Source organism: Centropristis striata, chromosome 20 (genome assembly GCF_030273125.1).
Source record: "Centropristis striata isolate RG_2023a ecotype Rhode Island chromosome 20, C.striata_1.0, whole genome shotgun sequence".
NCBI lineage: Eukaryota > Metazoa > Chordata > Actinopteri > Perciformes > Serranidae > Centropristis > Centropristis striata.
Window position 1 is genome coordinate 16,335,022 of NC_081536.1, and position 22,129 is coordinate 16,357,150.

General features: G+C 37.6%; 1 protein-coding gene across 1 annotated transcript in view; it reads left to right on the forward strand.

Annotated features, from left to right (window-relative positions):
* sorcs3b (sortilin related VPS10 domain containing receptor 3b) overlaps positions 1–22,129 on the forward strand; it is a 52,698-nt gene that overhangs the window by 20,178 nt on the left and 10,391 nt on the right. The window contains exons 2-18 of the mRNA XM_059359346.1: positions 527–594; positions 5,151–5,250; positions 5,419–5,577; positions 5,755–5,828; positions 7,694–7,758; positions 8,407–8,525; positions 10,198–10,287; positions 11,731–11,910; positions 12,873–13,019; positions 13,915–14,017; positions 14,376–14,452; positions 15,972–16,063; positions 16,868–16,975; positions 17,189–17,306; positions 17,497–17,630; positions 18,212–18,325; positions 19,178–19,349. Coding sequence (XP_059215329.1) covers positions 527–594; positions 5,151–5,250; positions 5,419–5,577; positions 5,755–5,828; positions 7,694–7,758; positions 8,407–8,525; positions 10,198–10,287; positions 11,731–11,910; positions 12,873–13,019; positions 13,915–14,017; positions 14,376–14,452; positions 15,972–16,063; positions 16,868–16,975; positions 17,189–17,306; positions 17,497–17,630; positions 18,212–18,325; positions 19,178–19,349 — 1,920 coding nt within the window. The remainder of the gene's footprint in view (positions 1–526; positions 595–5,150; positions 5,251–5,418; positions 5,578–5,754; positions 5,829–7,693; positions 7,759–8,406; positions 8,526–10,197; positions 10,288–11,730; positions 11,911–12,872; positions 13,020–13,914; positions 14,018–14,375; positions 14,453–15,971; positions 16,064–16,867; positions 16,976–17,188; positions 17,307–17,496; positions 17,631–18,211; positions 18,326–19,177; positions 19,350–22,129) is intronic.

Genomic DNA, 22,129 nt, shown 5'->3' on the forward strand with positions numbered 1-22,129 from the left:
CCCTCCTCAGAGAACACGCAAAAGCATTTAGCCAGAACTGGAACTGGACGTGTTCCAGTGAGTAAAATAAGTGACATAACGTCTTCCAACAACATTTGAGATCAACATTTTGTTGGTGCTTTCGCAGCTACCAGCTACACTATTTTGTTGTAAAAGGCAAAGAGAAAAAGGAGAAGAAGAGAGAGCTACTGCATTTCTTTTCATTGTTCAGTGAACAATTATGTTCAGATTTTGCTGTTATGTAGGTATCATTCCACATGAGATGCAGGCACAATTCTTGACAGCCCTCATGGATTTTCTTCAGATCCTGCCACCAGCAGACTTGACATCTCCTGACAACATGAGGATCACTTGTCATCCGGATAACATACTGACATTTATTAGTAAAGAGATGTAGCAGACATGTTGTATTCATTCCACGCCATTAAGTGTAGACAGGTAATGTATGCTGGTGAATCACTTATGCAAAGGCTTTTTAGCTAAGATGTTGGCATGTAATTAAGCATGTCTGTTGCTGTTATTGTAGGTGATCCTGATCTTGACTAAGCTGTATGACTTCAACCTGGGGGCTGTTACTGAGAGCTCACTCTGGAGGTAAGTTTGTGTTTAATCATGGCTATTTTTCCTTTCCCATCTGAACAGAAAGGTTACGGCATCATTGCAGGGATTTTATAAAAATGCAAAAGCCATAAAAACAATAAGGATAATATATTCATAGAGGGTCTAGTAGTGTAAGTGTGATTTATAGTGTTCCCACTTGCTAGGATATGAAAAATCAAGTTACACTGGGAGCCAATATGAAGTATGTTTTAATAAAGCAATCTGAAGTAGTTCAGGATGAAGCATCCTCCTCTTTGCTTCCTTCAGTCCCATAAATAACAACTGAGAAACAACCTTTTAGAAAAGGCCCAATCTATTTTCTGTCCATCAGGAGCAGAGAAACTTTTTGAAAGGGTATTTTTGAAGATAAACCGGAAGACTTATTTTTATGTTTGTGTGTCTTCTCCTCTGACCTAGAAACTTCCTGATGGATTTTTCTGATTGATTGTCATCTGTAACCTTTTGTTCCAGATGCAATTGACATGCAATTGCTACTGTATAGCTGTAGTAATTCCATTCAGCATGTGTTGAGAGGTGAGTTACAGTGCCCTGTCAGATCGTAAATAAGAATGGAATTCATTAAGGATTATACCACAGAGGCCAATCCAGACTCTGATATGGCTTTTTTGTCACCTCTGCCATAGCCTGCAGAGAACTCATTTCATTCTGAAATACACGTGAAAAGACACCATCAGTCCGCCAAGCATAGAGTTTCAAATTAATATCTGTTTCACCAGAGGCGCAGCTAAGATTTACACCCGACTTGACACGTTTTGAAATCCCATATTGTGTACAGGAGGTCTTCCATCATCAAGGTGTCTGCTTAACAATGGCACCACGAGTAAATTAGAGTGTACCTCCGGGGATGCACGAAGGCTCTTAGTAGGGGTATTAGAAAAGCAGAGATTTGAATGTTATGAAAAGAAACGGGAGTAAATGATTTCTGTGATAAAACAATAAATGATTTATGACTACAGCTGCGGGCCACTGTTGGTGGCAGAATGCAATGTGCAGATCAATGTGCGACTTGCAGAAGCTATCTAAACATACATTAAGTCCCTTTGTGTTGCATGGCTAAACCTTTCTGCTCAAAAACTTTAAGATGTAATAACGTCGTTTAAGAGGCTGTCTTGCACAGCCACAAAGGCAGATATGCCAACTGAAAAGAGTACTTAGTTACAAATACAAATGTGTTGAGAGGTAAGTCTTTGTAAACAATGTCAACAGCAAATGGGACGATTCAGATTAATGCACAGACAATGATAGCAGACACTGGGTATCTATCCAATTATGCAGTGAAATTACATTTGGAGCCACTCAGGTAGAACTGAGAGAGTGGATTGGCTGTTTGTGGTGAGGAGAAATATGAAGATTGGGGTGACAAACACATTTACCCTTGTCATGCATGGACTTGTAAAGAACAGGGAGTTCCGTGAAGAGCAAGTATACTATGCATGTTGCGACAGACATAAATAACGTATTTAATTTATACACAGGGCATTTAATTAGAAAATATCTGATTCCTTTTATGAGTTTTTGAAAAGGAAAGTACACCTCCAATTCAAAGCACACTTGCTGTTTATCAGTCTCGATTGTTTTGGTATTGGAGATATCAGCTGTGGAGATGTCTGCTTAAAGTGACATAAATGTATTTAAATGTTACGTCTCTTTCCAGAAGTCATGACCGGGTTACTCAAGATAATCCACAGACCTTGTTGTGAGCAGTTTAATGTAGGAACTTTTTACATTTCTACCTACCAGCGGTAACGGTGCAGAAGGAAGCATGCAACTTCTTATAAACTAGAAGCTTGCTTGTAGAGGTTCATTTATAACTAACTTATACTGGTAGCTCACTTCGCACCACTAGCTCAGCTGAGAAAGACGACATTAATGTTTATATCTCACGCTGTCAAACATTGGCCTCTCGTCCATGCAGGTAGAAAGAAAATAGTTTCTACTAGTGCTATGTCAGGCCCAACCCTTCATGAACACATATAGTTTGTGTCAGATCTCTTTTCACACACACACACAGCACATTTTGTGACACAATTTCCAAGCCATGCTGCTCCATCTCTACGGCAGATATCTCCTACTCTTGGTAACCCACAGCAAAACAATCCAGATTTATAAATATCACTACCGGTAAGATAGTTTTAAAAAAGATTTTTGGGGTGAACTGTCCCCTTAACACCTGTATTTGTCAGTGCTAATTTGTTGCACAAGTAACATACTTTTCCTGCTGAAAAGAAACAAAATATCTAAGTCAGTTGAAAACAGAGAGAACAAAGGGACACACATTTAAGATTTAAAAAAAATGTCATGAAAGGATTTCACTACTGCTAAAGTCCTAAAATCCCTTCCTCCCTGTCTTCAGTGTACAAACATCTACTAACATAAAAGCAGAATAATGGCTTATCTACTGGAAGATAACAATGTGTTCATCACTCAAAATGTTTTAGTAATCAAGGACTATGCTCCTGTTGGATGTTTCAGTCCTTTTACTGCAGATTGTATTGACTGTCTACACTTACATTACTGCTGAGCATTTTCCAAAGCATACATGGGGTTCATAAATTGATTTCTTATCTTGCAAGCAGCCTCTTTCATTACATGTCAGTGTCGCATGAAATCCAGCCACCAAACACTTGCTTGACACATGTAAAGTGAATATTTAGTCCGCATAATGAGTTTGTCAAAGCTATATTTTGCTGAATGGTATTTTAGATGCAAATGCAAAAAGCCTAATGATTATGTCAACCTTTTCAATGCAGAGAGCTACCAACCTGGCATTCTGCTTCTCCTGATATCTATATTTTCTTGTTGGTTGTCAAAAGAAAATGTGAATGCGGCATCCTTTTAATGCAATGGTAAAGGGGAGTTTTCAGAGTATCTCCTGTGCACCAATGCTCAATGGTTTTCTCCATAAATCGATTTGCTAAAGTTACCCTGTTGAGTCACGGATCATATGAATTTTTGCCTTGCACAAGTTTGACCATTGTGTTTATTTGCATTACTAACGCAAAACATATCACTGTGGATACCAACGACATTTCTTTCCACCGTTCACCATGGCCTAAATGATCACTAATGCTGCTTTATATACGTCTTTATATACAGTCTATGGTTCACAACATCATATGGAAGTGCACACAGTTTGGAACATTTTTTCACCTTCTCCACGATCTGGATGACTGCTGAGATTCATACTGATGAGTTGATAGCAGTTATATATTTGCATAATGACATGCAATATTCAAATTAGATTCAATGGCAGAATATAACTAAGTACATTTACTCTACAATTTTACAATGTAATTTAGCTTTTATCCAAAGCGTTGTACATTTGAATTAAAGTTCTTAAGTACAGTTTTGAGGTACTTTTCCCTGAGTATTTCCATTTATATAACTTTATAATTCTATTCCACTATATTTAGAGGCAAATGTTGTACTTTTTACTCCACTACATTAAGCTAAGAGGTGGAAATTTAACATGAAAAACATGATAAATTTAAAATGATTACACATTTTTATAAATTCAACCATATAACAGTATATTAGGTAGTTAAAACAAGCCCTGGCCTGGTAACAGTAAAATGCCGGTCACACAAATGTAGCAAAAATAATAATACAATAATATATTTCGAATATACAACAATCTGAGTGAGGACATTCTGCATAAAAAGCTATATTACTTTTGATAGTATTGATGCTGGTAAGTTTTGAATGCAGGACTTTTACTTGTAGTGCACACTGTGCTTTTACTTCAGTAAGGAAACTGAATACTTCCTCCGCCACTGATTAGTTTTGTGACATTATCTTGCGACATCCAGCAACATTTTAAGCAGACTTTAGATACTTTCCACTAAAAAATATCAGAACTCCAAGCAGAGCACAAGATACAAACAAAATGGGTACAAAACCATCAAAACATGTCTTACTTGTGGTCAAAAACTCCACAGGGTTCCTTCAACAGTTATTCATTTATCAGTTTGTTTGTACACTATATCTCAGTCTATAAAACATATCTCTGCAACACTAACTGACCACTTGAAAGCTCTGCTTTTTATTCGTCCGCCACCCTGTGCTCAAACATGTTGCTTGAATAAAGAGCAGAGTCTTCCATTAGTAAGTGCTCTTTTCTGTGTTATTTCTTCCAATTTAGTCCTTTTTTTTTTATGATTTTAGTACCCACTGTAGTGGAGTAATGACTGTACACTTTTTTCAGTAGGGCACATTTCTTGCAGGATTGCATCAAAGTGCTTCATAAAGCAACAAAAACAAAAAATAACACATTAGCATGAAGCTAGTCTCCCTGCAAGTTGATTTTCATTCCATAAAGCAAAAGGCTGCCTGAGAGGTAGAAAATCAATCTGAAAATGTACGGTATGCTTTGGAGATGCAGTCACGCGAAGGATAACTGATTTGCAGTTAATGGGCTAAAACATGCCAAACCACTGGTATGGTGCTTTAAAATCTGTCTCAGGCAGGTCTCTAATGGATTTTTTCATCCAACATACAACATGTTTGTGTGTGTGTGTGTGTGTGTCCAGGTCCTCTGATTATGGAAGCACCTACACCAAACTCAACGACAAAGTGGGCTCAAGGACAGTTTTGAGTTACCTGTACGTCTGCCCTACCAACAAACAGAAGGTCAGCATTTCCCTGTTGCTTTTATCTCTCTGTCTGATCTCTCCCAAGCCCAGTCCTGACATCAAATTACAGTTTTTTTTTTCTTCAAATTGCTGCCAAATGACAGTATCTCCGTCTCTCTCTCCCTCTTCTAATGCCATATCCCTCGTCTGGCCCTCTGTACTTTAGATAATGATGCTTAGCGACCCAGAGGTAGAGAGCGCTGTTCTCATCAGTTCAGATGAAGGGGCAAGCTTTGAGAAGCATCCCATTAACTTCAATATCCTGAGCCTGCTCTTCCACCCTGCACAGGAGAACTGGATGCTGGCTTACAGTCATGACAGCAAGGTAGCTTCTGAGTGAATCCACAATGAACATCATACATGCTGCTGAATCCTGTTATTACATATTTTTTTCAAATGTGAAATCCCTGCTGGTGAGATGATAGCTGTGTTGCTCATTTACAATATCTCCCTCCTGAAACTTTTAAAGTGTGATAAAGATCGGACTCATTTTATCTTGCAGCTGTACAGTTCAATGGACTTTGGGAGGAAGTGGCAGCTTGTTCATGACCACGTGATGCCAGGACGATTCTACTGGTATGATTATGTGGATCCTATTTTTGTACAGCCATTGATTTTAATTTGCATAATGATAGTGTTCATGACCCTATGCTGCCACAAGGACCCAGTGACCTCTTGTCAAAAACACATCTCCCCGTTGGCAGTCAAGCACAAAACTGATTAAATCCATGTCACGTAGACCCGTAGGAATATTGTGATTCTTTTTCCCATAGCACAAACATGACATGCTGTTTTTGTTGTCGCTGTCAGTTAGTAATCTCGACTGCTTGTGCACAAGGCGGTGAATAATGATGTGAGCCCGTTTATCCCTGTTTGTCATGGTACGTGTCAAATCCAAGAGTGGTATTAGCTGTGAAAGAAAGGACATTGGTTGGAGGACATCCTCTCCACATGCATGAACAGCGAGACGTTAGATAAATAAGAGCAGCGCAGCAGGTATAGCGACACCTGAAACAATGCATTATTTGTGCTGCTGAAAGCCATTTCTTCATGCACATTATGTCAAATAGTTGTTTTTCAAAATGTTACCGCAGCCACCTACAATTTTATAACAACACACATTTGCTATGGTAGATATTTCAGGGAATAGCTGATGTCTGTTGTTTCCCGTGTTAATGCTTTGGTGAATTGAGATTAATCGCCGCTGGTGGCGCAGATTCTACAGTGACTGATTTACAGGAGATAAAAACATCTTTCCACAGATTTCACAGAACAGGAATGTCCACAGAGCCGGCCATAACAAATTAGGTAATAAAAGCAGCTGTTTAGGCCCCCCTGGATCTCTGGAAGCTCTCTGGAAAAGACTTTTCTTTAATGAGCATGGGACTATGGTGAAATAAAAATTGAGCTTCCTAAACAAAAAATTGCCAACATTTTGTTCTATGGTTAGTGACAAACCATAGTGACAAAACAATAAGATCAGACAGGCAAAATAGATCTCTATTAGACCGCACTCTCGGGGCTCTCAGGAATCATATGTTGTGGTTGTAACATACAATTAGTTGAGAGTTAAACTAAAGAAAGAACAAGATAAGAATGTAAGTCAATACAGATAATGATAAATATCTTGACAAGCTGTTTTTCAACATGTTAGCCACCTATTAAGCCCATAAATTAAGTTCAAATCAATTACAAAATGGCTTCCACACATTTCCCTGGATGAAATTTTAAAACTTCTCTATGACTTTTGAAGGACTTATAATAAAATTTGCATCACTGAAAGATGCAGTTCTGGAAATCAAAATGTCAAAATAAGCAGATAGGCTTAAGCTTATAAAACAACATTTATTTTAAGCCTCAGCTACATTTATTCTTAATGCATTGTCAACTCAAAGAGTGGCCGAACACACAGAAAAAACATCACACTTAGCATATTTGAGCTAAAGAGGATTAAACTAGTTCAACTACCTTTCCAGTCCTCCAAAATGAGATTTTGAAATTCCATGACTTTTCCATGACTGTGGGAACTCTGAAAGTAAGTATACTATGGTTGGGGTAAGGAGGCACATTTCTCAAACCTTGTGATGGTAGGCCCACAGTCTCAAACCCCTTCTGTAGTCTATTAAAAGATAATGTTGCCGCTAATGGGTCCCACTTTGGTCTTTACATGCTCATTTGTAAATTATGTGTGCTTCAACTAATAGTTACAATACACAAGTTGGTTCAGTGCCATGTGAAGTGGCAACATAATGAGAAACAAACCAAATCCCTATTAGAGCCCACAGAAAGTCAAGAGCCAGCTTCAGTGTAGTCTATCTTCAGCTGTGACACTCAGCCTGATACCTCCCCCTCTTTTATCTCATTCTCATTTTCCCTTTTCTTCCCCATCTCCACTTTTTTCCTGCTCCTCTCTATCTTCTCCTCCTCGCGCTCGGTTCAAGGGCGGTAATGGGGCTGGACAGAGAATCAGATGTGGTCCACATCGAGACGCGCATCGCGAAAGGCCGTGAGTGCTGCACTCCACTCCACCGCAGTAGCAAGACCCACAGGACCCCTTTGGATCTCATTTAGAGCGAGGTCACGAGGAAGATGAGACCCGTTCTGTTGTTCAGATTGGTCCCCGAAGTCTAGTAAAGCAGAATAGGTGCCTTCTGACAAAAACGGAGAGTTTTAGTGGGTTGATGGATGTTTCTTCTCTTTAATCTATCCCCTGTGTCCCATAGACAAAACCTCAACTCACCCCCTTCTAAACAGCATGGCATATTCTGTCAAAGCAATTATAAGGGTTTCCTGCATTTGCAAAAAAAAAAAAATCCTCCTGTGGTGAGAAAATCTGTTTCTGAATTAGCATACAAACTCTTCTTGTCTCATATGAAAACATCTTAAACTTTTTTTGTAGTGTGACATGACGAGTACTGCATGTCCTCAATCTCAGCTCATTTGCATTGCAAAGGACCACTGTCCAATGTAGCTGTTGAATACTTTCCTTATTATTTCTGAAGTTAGCTAAGCTTAAAGTTGTTTCAACACAGTGAACTTAGAGTATGTTTAGCGTATGCACACTGTATAGCAGCTCCAGTGAATACAAAGTGCAGCTTAAAGGTGTAAATGGTTGTAATTTACTTCTGATTGATTTCCTTTCGCCTCTCTCCAGGCGCTCAGTACGTGAAGTGCAGAGCCCAGCGATGCACGGAAGGCAACAGACTGTACCTCTTTCCTGGACACGTTGACACCAACTCACTGGTTGTGCAGGATGAATATGTTTTCACACAGGTTTGCTAATAGTAGATTACTTTTTTCTCTTCATGCAAAGGCTTCTGTCTTTGTGAATTATGATTTTCTTGTTTTCTTTGGTTTTATTTTGGTCTCTTGTGCGTCATGCTTTTCCATCAAAACCCACATAATGGCTTTCCTAAACACACCTGTTCCCCACTTGCACAATGTGTGTTTTGATTATGTTTTGTCTCGCTCATGTGAAGGCACAATGAGTGTTTGAGTTTACACACAGACATACGCCATGCCTGAAAAATGTGTTCGCTAGCTGACATTACATGGCAGAGGAACTGTGAGTAGACAGGTTGGTGTCCTTATTACTATTCGCTCTGACTTTGACTCCAATTAGACAGCAGCAGTCAGGGTCATTATTAGAAATTTAATTTTCAAATGCCCTCCGCTGTCATTGATTTCCATCCACAGCTAAGTAATTTTCTCTCTGCTGGTCAGCCTTCATGCATTTGGTCATCCAGTTAGACTCCAGCTAAGTTCTAGGAAAATAAAAATCACATGATTGTAGTTTTCTAGGGCTCAATGTTTCACTCTGCACTCTTCCCATTTTGAATAAACGCCCGGAAATGTTTGCTGTTCCTATTTTAATTTATTTATCCACAGATTTAATCTTTTGATATGATATGATGTTGTTGCAGCAATACTTTAGCGGTGACCCACTTTCACTTTCAACACACTTAATCCACAGACTTGATTGGAATGGCTCCAACATAAGAATGAAAATATATGAAAAAAATATATCACAGCGTGATTCAGAAATGGTGATTCAATAAAATGCCCAAATTGCATTTAGCTGAGATGAGATTGACCGTCAAGGCAGAGGCAGACACGAGGAAGATGTCTGGTGAAAATAACTGGACACAGAGAGTGTCTGAGCGGCGCCGTGGTGGCACAGATGACTTTCTTGTGACTTTCATTGCTCGGGGCAGTTGGATTTAACTTGACAAAGAGTAATGAGGTTATCGATTGGGCTACAACGAAATAAGCAGTCTTCAACACCTCCAAAGTCTCCTGGGAGAGAAGGAACAGCCAAGTGCAACATCCTCAAAAATGTGGCCTGGGAAAATGCAGCTCATTGATTTTCGATAGATTATTCCATTAGAGCCCTAATGTAGTGTGTTGGGGGACAAACACCATCCTTCTAGTTGATTAGAAAATAAGCAATCAAGTAGCGTTGCCCTGCCTGTAAGTGGACAGCAAAGTGGTAGTGCATTAAGATCTTCAAGGCGCACTGTAGATAAAGCCAACACAATTTTCAGTGCCTCTTAGCTTTAGACTAATTGAGATAATGATAATAATTTCTGTTGTGCTTGTAATTTTAGTCTGCTTTTCAACACTGTCGAGTAAAATTGCAAGCGTTTTATCAAGTCAGTCATGTGTTGCAGATTTAAACACCTCCTTTACGAGACGTTTTAGCTTCATGTCCCCGTTTCACATTTGGAAAACAACCTCTCTTTCTGCTCTGTATTTTCATTTCCCGGACAGTCTACATAGTCTTTCTGAGTGCATGAAAACCTTACGGCATCAATCAAAATGCAAATAAAAGAGTCGCTGACCTAAAATAGAGAAAAACAAGGTGTTAGGTGAAGCGGCACTGAAATATGTATATGTGGTCTATTTAAAGAATGACAAAGCTTCTTTCTTTGACTTCAATGCAAAGGTAACCAAGTCAGGACGCGCCAGCTACTTTGTCTCCTACATGAGAGAATCCTTCAAGCAGATGAAATTACCGAAATACTGTCTGCCAAAGGTAAGCAACAAAGAGACCAAATAACTGTAAATAAATAAAATATGTACTAACATGGAGAAACACGATTATTGTTATTTGTAGTATACAAGTCGTACAACTGTTATTATGTGGAAAAATGGCACACTGATTTCACCCACTTGTGCCTAGGGACTGTATTTACTAACCAACATTTTCTCTGGTCTAGAGTCCTGAAATTTGGTTTAGACAGTACAACTTTGACATTTTTAGATCTTGAAAGATCACACTTTTAGTCACTACAGGATTTTATTAAATAACAGAAATTGTGTTTATTAAATGTTCTCCATATGAAATATTTTTTACACTGTATTACAACATACAATACAGTGTATGTTACAGTGTATATAATAATACATACTGTATTATTACTTACAAAATACTTGATTGTGCTTCTTGTAGCTTTTAAAAAACAATTATACGATATTTAAAGAAGTTTCTCACCAGTGTGATGTGAAAATTTGGTGCCGGAATACAGAAAATCTGCATACAAATTATCATAATGGAAATGATGCACACTGGGTCAGGTGCAATTTTTCTGCAAACAGAGAAGTAACAACAGAGGGCTTGAGATCACTGGCAGCTGGGATACACTGAGGATGGCAGTGTAGCTGATATGCACTTGCTAATGTTATATTTGGTCAGAGAAGCTAATATTACTCACTAGACTTACAGCAAGAAGTCCAGTTTAGCTTCTATCTGCAGCCTTTTATTTCATGCAATTCTCTAAGAGTCACTCCCTGATTGTCTCTTGGCTGGCAGCCTCTTGCTCGGTCAATCTCTCCTTTTCTTTTCTTATTTTCCTCCGTCAATATCCTCTTCCTTCTCTTCGCCTCTGCCATAATGTTCATAGAGGCTGCTGAAGCCACGTTCAGGGCCAAAGCTTTTGGTTTTGTAATAAGTCATGCATATGTTTCTGCAGTTGGAAATCCGCTGAAATTCAAGGTTTGTCCGAATACTTTCCCCCGCAGCGGTGTGCAAGCATTCATAAAAACCCATGAAATCATTTTTTATAAATTTTATGCAGATTTTTCAGATGGAATATCTGTGCTTGGTGTGAAAAGGCTTTTTTTGTCTTTGGGAACATGGACTAATGTGCTTAAAATATAATGGAGTCTTTTCCAAAACCAGCAGTCCCATGTGCACAAAATCAGTTATACTATGAGAGGGAAAACTCAATTTGAAGTCAGTTCAACAAACTGTAAAAAAATAATTTGAATTTGAAAAAATCCACATTTGTGCATAGACAGAATGAGAGACATTTCCACCACAGGACTGCAAATTTCAGTTGCAGGCCCAAATTTGTAAAAAAAAAAAAAAAAAAAAAAAAAAGCTGCTCATTACTATGGTATTTTTCTCTCACTTGTCCTTCTCACTCATTCTCTCTTTCTGTCTTTTTCTTTTTCTGTCACCAACTCCCTCTTACAGGACATGCATATTATCAGCACAGACGAGAAGCAGGTATTTGCTGCAGTCCAGGAGTGGAATCAGAACAATACTTACAGCCTGTACATCTCAGACTCCCCCGGAGTCTACTTTACTCTTTCATTAGAGAACCTGAGAACCAGCAGAGGACCCGCCGGTAACCTCCTGGTTGACTTTTATAAGGTGTGTAGTTAGTCTTGGTAATGGGCTGCTGCTATCACTGCACCACTTATGTCCCTTCCAGTTATTTCTCCTATAGTAAAACACATTACTACCTATGATTGTAATTAAAGTAGGACAGCAACTACTAATTATTTTCATTATCAGTTAAGCTGGTAATTATTTTCCCCCATAACTGATTGAGTTGTTTTTTTTATAAAATGTATTAGTATAACATGCTAAGACATATATATATATTTTTTTTTTCTTTTTTTTTTTTTATTCATTTGTTTATCATTCATACATTTATACAAAACAAAGAAAAACTGCACATCTGCACACTAAAAAAGCTATAAAGAAGTGGTGCAATGTAACTATGTATCCAAATACTGTACTAAGAACAATTTTAGGTATTTTATCATGCTCATGTGATGCTGCTTTATTCTACTCCATTACTTTTGAAAGGTCCTTTTTTTGTTATATTATATATTTTTTTAGACAACATAGCCAACAACATAATAGACGTTCGCCCATAAAGTTGGAATAATTTTGTTTTCAGACACAATCCTCAGTTAACTGAGGTTTCATTTTAATTGTGATATTGTTTTGATTGATTGAAGTTTTGAGAAGATATACAGTTGATCTGTCTGTAATAAATCACTCATAAATCATTTCATGGAAAGAGGTAAAAAATATTTTATTACAACTTTATGGGAGATGAAACAGAGCATATCCAACCCGCATACAAAAAAGGAAAAAATATAATAAGTTAATAATTAATTAATTAATTTAAAAAGTAATTAATAAAATAAAATAGCTTAATAAAAAATAAGACTAAAAATAAATAATTAAATATGTTGCTAATGAGAATATATATTTATATACACATACATACATACAGGTACTTTTCTTTTTAAAGCGTCATCAATATGACATCCTGAAAGTATCTTGGATAATAAACACATCATTGCTGTTTCCCTTCTTAGGTTGAGGGGATTAATGGCATGTATCTTGCCAACAAACTGGTGGACACTCACATCAAGACTTTCATCACCTACAACAAGGGACAAACATGGGCCCTGCTGGCAGCTCCTGTCGCTGATGTGGCTGGAAATAACCTTCATTGCATTCTGGTGAGCTTGAGCCTTTGGGCACGAGTGAATGAGCGCCCTTATTCATGTGAAATGAAGCTTATGACATATATCATTCATCAAATGTTTCAACCTCATCAGCTGTGCTTTGGATGTTCTTTTGATTCAGAGCCATATTGGCTCAGGGCGGAGTGCCAGCTTCAGCATCAGCCTCCTAAATGGCCGGGGAGATGCTCAGCTGGAATATTCTTATTATCAGTGTAAGGCAGGGTGTCAGGGTGTATAGTTTCAGGGGTCCAGACTTTCCATTAACCTCTGTGATTTCAATTTACTACCTGTAGTCACTCTGGACTAATGAATGTTAGATTACACTGAATTACATTATGCGACCGTGTTGTTATTCAGCAGGTGTGACATCCATCTAATTCAGTCACTATGTCCTATAGAGCCCGTTTCAAATAATGTAAATTGTTCATTTAATAGCAGGTTAGGGAATTTTTCTGCGGCAAACTGATGACCATTATGCTCTTCTTCTCTTTTTGACCCCTCTCCAACCTCTGCTGTTTGAAAAGCCTTATTGATGTTTTTCAGTGTGCTTTAGTCTGAGAGATGAGTGAAAATGATTTGAATCAATTTTGCCAGTTTTATCAGTGCATCTTGGGGAATTTTAATTACATGCCTTGTTTGCTTTAGAATGAAACAATTCAAATGCCCTCTGTGTCCTCTCAGCCATTTTCTGCTTCTTTTTTTCCAGGCAGAGGAGATGAGAGGAACAAAGTATCTTTGTTTTATAAATGGTATCTGAAAATGTTAGCACTTTCCTCTCAACGGGAAGCATGGTTTGAAGGCAAAGCTAATTATAATTGCTTCTCTGAAGATCCGTCTGATACATATTGTCTCAACCTGTACTCCATTGAAATCCGTTTTTTGTTGACAGCCATTTTGTTCACTGCATCTTCATCTGGAGATGTCGGAGAATCCCTACACATCTGGACCCATCACCAGCAAAAAGTCTGTGCCGGGAATCATTGTGGCTACAGGTAGTGTTACCTAAAGGAAATGCATTTGATTTATAGATTAAACTGATCAGATTACTTTTTCAGATAAATGCATTCTAGCAGCACATCCACAAAAACACACAAAACTAATCACACAGTGCCCTCTTTCTGTCATTGAAATCAGATACTGAAACTTCAGCTCCCAAATCTCATATTTTTGGGTGAGGTTATTAGGTTGCAGTAAGTCATAAATGTGTCCTCCAGTGGAAAATGAGGACATGCACAGATTCACAAAATAAATCGTAACGATTTTATCAGGTGATTGTGGGTATAGGTGTGTTATGGAGTCTTTGCTATGTAAATAGGCACTGAGTGAAATTATTCATGTTTTTGTACTCAGGGAATATCGGAACAGAGCTGTCCTCCACTAACCTTGGGATGTTTATAACATCTGATGCAGGAAATAGCTGGAGACAGGTGGGTCTGCACACTGCATGTGTTTACATTAAAGTGGAAACAGACAACTTTTCAACTTTTCCCCCACTAGTCTTTCCAAGCGGTAACTGTTTGGCACCGATGTTGCTAAGACAACTAGATTACTTTTCAACCGTATGCTATGATGAAGGCACCCGGTAGTATTTATAAGTAGGAAGGTTTTGTTTCTTACTGATCTAGTAGGAAGAATGCCAACAGATTGTTGGTTTGGAATCCTCTCTAGTACCGGATGGGAGCTTTCTCCATCGATTGAATTTCCGTCTGAGGTTCACTCTTGTTTTACCTCTCCCTCTTTACCTTCTTTGACTCCTCCATCAACAGGGCTCTCAGATTGAGAGAAACATGAGGAGACATTTGAATGTTGTTCCAACATCCTCAAGTAAAATATTTTGTAAAATATTTTTTGTTTAGTTGCATCATAAAAATAAAACAAGAATAGCATTAACATTTCCATTCAAATCAACAAAGCAGGATGCTCGGAATGGCAGCCATTTTTTATGCATACTGTAGCAGAATTTGTGTAAATGCACTTGCAGCAAGTCTACTCAATGAAGTAAGGCTTTGCAGTAATGACCAAACGATGAAGTGGAGCAGTGCAGCATAGTGTGCTTATTACACACACTAACTAGCTAGCTGTCTATCTCCAGAGCTGCATTGATACACTTCACGGGCCCACATGTACACTCACTGGACAGTTTATTAGGTAAACCTATTCAACTGCTCGTTAACGACCTGCTAAAGTTTAAACCTAGTATCAGACCTGGGAAGAAAGGTGATTGAAGTCACTCCAACTAACCATGGATTGTTGGTGTATTTCACAAACTGCTGATTTACTGAGATTTCCAGTGAGCAGCAGTTCCCTTGTTGATGCCAGAGGCCAGAGGAGGATAGCCAGACTGGTTGGAAATGATAGAAAGGCAACAGTAACCTAAATCATTACAATCAGGGTATGCAGGAGACCATCTCTGAACACAACACATGGAACCATTAGGTAAACTAGCCGGTGAGTGTATGTGTAAACAACTAGCAACAATAATTTTTCTATGTGCCAGCAAAATGAACACATTGAACAATGCAACAATTCTACTCTCATACAATTTCTATGAGTTGTCATTTAGGAAAATGCTTTCTGGTAAGCAGTGATGCAGATTCTAGGAGCTACCGTTGACAATGTGGGAGACAAAGACTTTGCCATCTTGGTTCAAATGACTGAGCCTCTGTGATATTTTATTACCTTCAAAAGTATCACCCTCAATAGCTACCACTGCTCTGGTAGCCTTTATATTCCTGGGAGATCTTACTAAAAGAGGGCTTACAGGAGAAAAATCTAAACACTGATCTTGTCTTTATTTTATAATCATTACATTGTGCAACCAACATTTACTTTGTCTGTTTCCACTTTGAAATATATATTGTATTCCAACACAATATAATGTTCATATTTGAAAAATGTGTTTTCATGAGTGGATAAAATGTCTTTTTTCAATGTGCACCAATACAGATTTTTGATGAAGAGCACAATGTTTGGTTTCTCGACAATGGTGGGGCTTTGCTGGCAGTCTTACATGCAGCGACGCCTATTCGACACTTATGGTAGGTGTAGTCACTGTTCAACAAAAGCGGACATAATAATTGCTGTAGGTAGGAGAACTGTAGGTGTTGGACTTGTAGTGGGAAATTACTGAGGTATAATTTCGTTTTTAGGGGTTTTGATGCAGCGCATGATTACATTTAATGTTTTGAAATGCTGATGGGCCAAGTTTGCATGATTATTGTATCGGCACTGCAGCTTCAGAACTGTCAGAATCATTTCCAACAGAGGAGAGTCTGTTACAGCTTTGTACTCTTGGTTGGATATGATGGTTTGAGTGCTTTTATGTAAATGAAAAGTGGAGCAGGGTGGAAATATGAGACTGAGAATGCCCTCATAAGTCCCTCATATTGTGGGCGCTTTGTAACACTATCTACTTTGATGTCCCTGCACATTACGGCCCTGTCAAAAGTGATTAAGCTCTAGGAAAGGTGATTTGAAACCCCTCAAATCTATTCCTAATGTTACAACCTGAGCCATATCTCTCTTTTCTGTTGTTTTGTCACCTTCAAAAATTTCCCTGGGCCGAGGAACATTTGTTCTATTGTTCAGCTCCGTGTCGAGATAATTTTTCACGTTGAGGAGAATCTGAGGTGCTCCATTTTTCAACCATGGCAAAAGCTAAATCACCTGAAATCTTTTATCATATTTCTCTGCACCTTGTTTTTCAAGTCTGTGCTTGTGATTTCTAATGTTATATGCATACAGAAAACAATATATTTAGCCACCGCAGCGAGATAAACATGGGTGGATAAACAAAAAGACAGATGTTCATGCCTTGACAGCTGTTGTTTTTTTTCCTGAAGGATCAGTCTAGACGAAGGAAAAAAATGGGACCGTCACAGTTTCTCCTTGGCACCTCTGTATGTGGACGGAGTTTTAATGGAGCCAGAATCTGACAATCACATTATCACGTAAGCAGGGACACAAACGTACAGTGCAGCAGGAATGAAATATTGTCAAACTTTCTGTAAACAAAGCAAGGTCCATCTGATGTTCCTATCCAGACTGTCAACATAAACTGCTTCAGATTTGCAGTTGCTGTTACACCATCAATCAAAAATGTATATATCTGTATCTCAAGATGATCTCAGCTGAAATGTGCATGTTGGTGAAATATCTTCCAGTTTCTTTGGACACTTCAGTCACCGGTCAGAGTGGCAGCTGATCAAGATCGACTACAAGGGCCTGTTCAGCCGGAGATGCATGGATGGAGATTATCAAACATGGCACCTGCACAACAAGGTAACAGGAATATTAAACAATATTGATTTATTGTCAGCTTCAAGAAATGCATGTTTGTCCCATCGTAACTGTAAACACAGCACACTCCGTTAATGCCTGAACAAACATCTTTTTTCCCTGACGCTCTTTTCTCTTTCAGAGTTCCTTTCTTGTGGAAAACTATGTGATCATCTTTTTCTTTGTTTGATAGGGAGAGCTGTGTGTGATGGGCGAGAAACAGATCTATATGAAGCGCAGGCCAGGCAACCGTTGCATGCTGGCCCAGGACTATTCGAGGATCTATTCCTCAGAGCCGTGCATCTGCACAGCCTATGATTTTGAATGGTAATGACTTCATCTCTCAGCTTTGCCAACTGGGACCATACTGTAACTGAGACTTTCATCCTCAGTGATCCTTAATTTCTTTCATTACGTGTTTACCAAACAGCCCCTCTCCTTTGAACATTTGATTCACTTGTACTTAATTATGGCTGCTTGTAGACATTTGTAATCAAAAACATGAGCATCAGTTTGCAGAACTTCATATGCTTTAATATCCATCTGAAATTGCACATTTACTGGAAAACCAATATGACTGTATTCATTGGATCTAATTATAGTTTTGGAATTGTAGATGGGAGTTAGGAACTTTTCATCGTGGTACTTTAATTTGCATAATGTCAAGTGACTTATTAGAATTCAATTAATAATGAATCACTAAATTAATTTTAAATATCTTTTATCCATCTGTCTGAAATTCTGTTTGATCCTGCTTGTCTGACAATCATGTCTCTAGTTATGGTCTTAAAATATGCCATGAAGCGCCAACTGCGAGTCATTTGCCCCACTACAAAAGCTTGTAGAAGCTAGATTATTTGAGTAGCGGTGTTTATCATTTTATGAAGTGTCGTGTTTTTTTTTGGCAGTGATTATGGATGGGAGCGCCAGACGAATGGGAAGTGTTCCCCTGCTTTTTGGTTTAATCCAAATGGTGCAGCTAAAAGCTGCAGCACCAGCCAAAGCTTTCTTAACAGCACAGGGTAAGTGGCCCCCGTTGTTCAATCCATCACAAAACAATATTATTTCATTCCAGCTTGTTTGTCACGTTGTCTCGAACACAAACAGAAAATAATGGTTCACTTCCTCAATGGCTCAGGAAAGAAAGGCACTGAGTAGAGCTGAAAAAATAACCCAGACTGTGTCCTAGTTCTGTAATACATAGTGATGCTAAGCTGGTTTTGAGTATGCAGTGTGTTCACACTCAGAAAATTAAGTATAGGCACTCACAGAGTGCAGTATACATACTACTGGAAATCTCTATGCTGTTGCAAAATTGAAATTGAGCAGCTGCTAGGGCTGGCTATCATTAAAAACATGAAGAAACTAGTAACAATACCATTAGCCTGAAAGTAATATCGATTTCCATAAAGTATCTCATTTAATATTTTTTTTCTACTTCATTTAATACCCATCATGTGAGTAGAAGCATTCAGATGTGTAAAATGCAACCACATTTATTATAATCACAGGGTAGTATAGCCATATTTTTAAACATTTTCCTAGTATCTCAGTAGTTTGAAATGATAATACTATAAAGTTTTTTGGGTTCTGGGTTCAAAAAGGATAGAATGCAGGTACAATTTGACTTGAGAAATTGTGGTATTACTTGGAAGCCGCTCAGAACTAAAAAGTATAGAATTGTTGTGGATGTGGATAGCTATGGTAAACTTAATTTTAGTGTTATTGGTAGTAAAATATAATATAATAGTATAATATTTGGTAGTAGTTGTATTAAGTTTCAGTATAAGAAGTGTACAAAGTTTGTGTTTCAAGTTTAATACGTCCATGGTTAAGACACAACCTTTTTTATTTTTTTATGTTGTGCTTCAAAGGTATCGTAAGGTTTTGTCCAATAACTGTAAGGAGACAGGGAGGAACGTGTACTCACCCAAGAGGCAGGCTTGTCGTCCCAGACCGCCCCGAGGCCTCCGTCTGTCCACCAGTCATGGAGAGCTCAGTGCTGCTGTTGGAAGCAACGTTACCTTCATGGTCTACCTGGACGATGTGAGTGGTTCTGCCTAAAAGTCACTAAAGTGTTAGCATTAGCTGTAGTTAGGAAAAATGTTTGAAATTACACTATGGCTGCTTTTTCAACATACTACACTATGGCATTTATTTGGCCTTTTTGAACATAACATGCTGTTACCATTAGTAACATAGTATTCTATGGGGTGTTTGTTGTTGTTTTTTTTGGACAAACTACACATTGACCGTTTTTTTTTTTGTTTTTTTTTGTAGTTTTTTTTACTTTGACATATTATAATGTGCAGTTTTTTCAACTTTTGAACAAACTATTTTTTTTTCTATTTAGCAATTCAGGCAGGCAAGGCAAGTTTATTTGTATAGCACAGTTCAACACAAGGTAAACAGCAAGACACAATTGAAAACAGTAAAAACAGTCAATTAAAACAGGGAAATAGAAATAACAAGCAGTACTGAACGGGCCCTCACAGTACACGTGTGTCGGGGCATGCTGCCGTCGGGGTGTGTGCGTTACAGGGGCCAGTCTATACCACCCCTATGCATTTCATTGCCTTAAGTGTTATAGTGTGGCCAAGGTACCAAATATGAAATTAGACTGCCACCACAGTGCCACCGATCAATAAAACCTTAAAGGGTTATCCTCAGGAGGGCATTGACAATAATTGTACCAATTTTTGTATAATAATGCACAAAATATCCCTTTAATCCTCATACAGTTTCTGAAGGAGGACTCTTAACTGATGTGTATAAGTTAGAAGAGGCAGGTAGCAATGGTGGAAAGTAACTGTGTACATTTACTCAAGTATTGGACTTTTTTTGAGGTACTTTTATGTACATTTTATGTAACTTTATACTTCTACTCCACTACATTTTGAGACATATATTGTACTTTTAATTTTTAATTTTTAATTTCTTTTCTGCGTTTCTGCGCATGCGCGGCCCCACTGCGCTTCTGCGCATGCGCATTGTCCAGAAAGGCCGCACATGCGCAGAAGCCGAAAAAAACGCGCATGCGCAGAAACGCTGAAAAAATAATAATAAAATAATAATAATAATACAAAATAATAATAATAATAATAAATAAATAAATAAAACATTAAATATATATATATAATAAAGAAAAAATAATAAAGAAGTAAAAAAGACAGTGGTGGAAGAAGTGTTCAGATCCTTTACTTCAGTAAAAGTAGTAATACCACACTGTGAAATGACTCCACTCCGTTCATTTTAACTACCTAATAAACTTTAAAGTGGTTTAATGTATAAAAATGGGTAATCATTTTAAATGTATCATGTTTTTCATTTTAAATCTTGACCTGAAAAGTAACTAAAGCTGTCAGCTAAATGTAGAGGAATAAAAAGTACAATATATGTCTAAAAATGTAATGGAGTAGAAGTATAAAGTTACATAAAATGTACATAAAAGTACCTCAAAATTTTAACTTTTTCTCAAAAGTCCAGTACTTGAGTAAATGTACATGTACATCTTCTAACTTATACATATCAGTTAAGAATTTTGACGACATAATATACTATGACTTTTTCTTTATAAACATTTGAAGACATACTATACTATGACTTTTATTTAAATTAAATTTGGACGACATACTATACCAGCCATTTTTTTTATTTATTTTTGGACAAACTATATTATGGTGGGTTTTTTTTATATATATATATATTTATTTTTTTTGGGACATACTATACTATTACCATTATCAACATATTATTCTAAAGAATTTTAAGGCATTTTTACTAACTACACTATGAATGTTTTTCTATTTTTTTGACAAACTATACTATGGAATTTTCTTTTTTCTATTTTTGGAAGTACTATTATATAGTGTTTTCCTTTATAGTTTTGGACATACTATCATCAGTGTAGTATTCTATTGCATTTTTGGACAAAATACACTATGACTTTTTCTGACATATTAAACTATGTTCTTACTATATTATGGGATGTTACATTTTTTGTTTTGTTTTTTCAACATCCACCTGCGATCCTTACTGCCGCAGCCTAAATGCAAGTCATTTTGATGAACTCTCTGGCAATCATGATTGTTTGCAGCAACTAGAATTTCAATCTGTCTAATAGTTGTTGGGATATTTAATTTAAGAGCCACACCACTACTTAAAAGCACATTTTCCTAGTTCCCTGTTGTCATCCTCCTTGTTGGGGGCCAGTCGTCGGGGCAACTAGCTAATCAAACTATGTCTTTCCAGGCGTCCCTCTTCCCAGCAAGTGTAGCCAAGCAGACAGTTTTGTGTTTATTTTGTGAGATTTCTGCCTCCAACATAATACTATGGAGATGAAGGTAATTTTGTTTGTGACAAATTTATACATTCAAACAGTATCATTACTGGATAATCTTCAGATCTTGCAGTGTAATATTATCATTGGAACTTCTTTCTGCTGAATAAATAATCTCTGTGAGAAAACTATTGACACAGTGCTCTGTGAATTATCGAGAGTAACGGATTTCTCTGAATAGACAAGCTGTTGTTGATTCTTTTAATTTGATTTTTAATATCGTGAGCATCACAAATGAAGCCATTGTGACCTTACTATGTGTATATTAGTGGGAAATACAGATATCTCAGAGTACGGGTAAATAAAGCCAAGGCTTTTTTTCAAGGCTAGATGCCAAAAGGGGATAGCGAGAAAACATGTCTTCTGGTTGTTTTTGTAATTAGATGAAAAAACTTAAATAATGGGAATATGTGTGTTTGTTTTGATGACTTTATCAGTTGGCAAGATGGCACCAGATAATAAACTAATCCTTGGAACAGTTCCATGA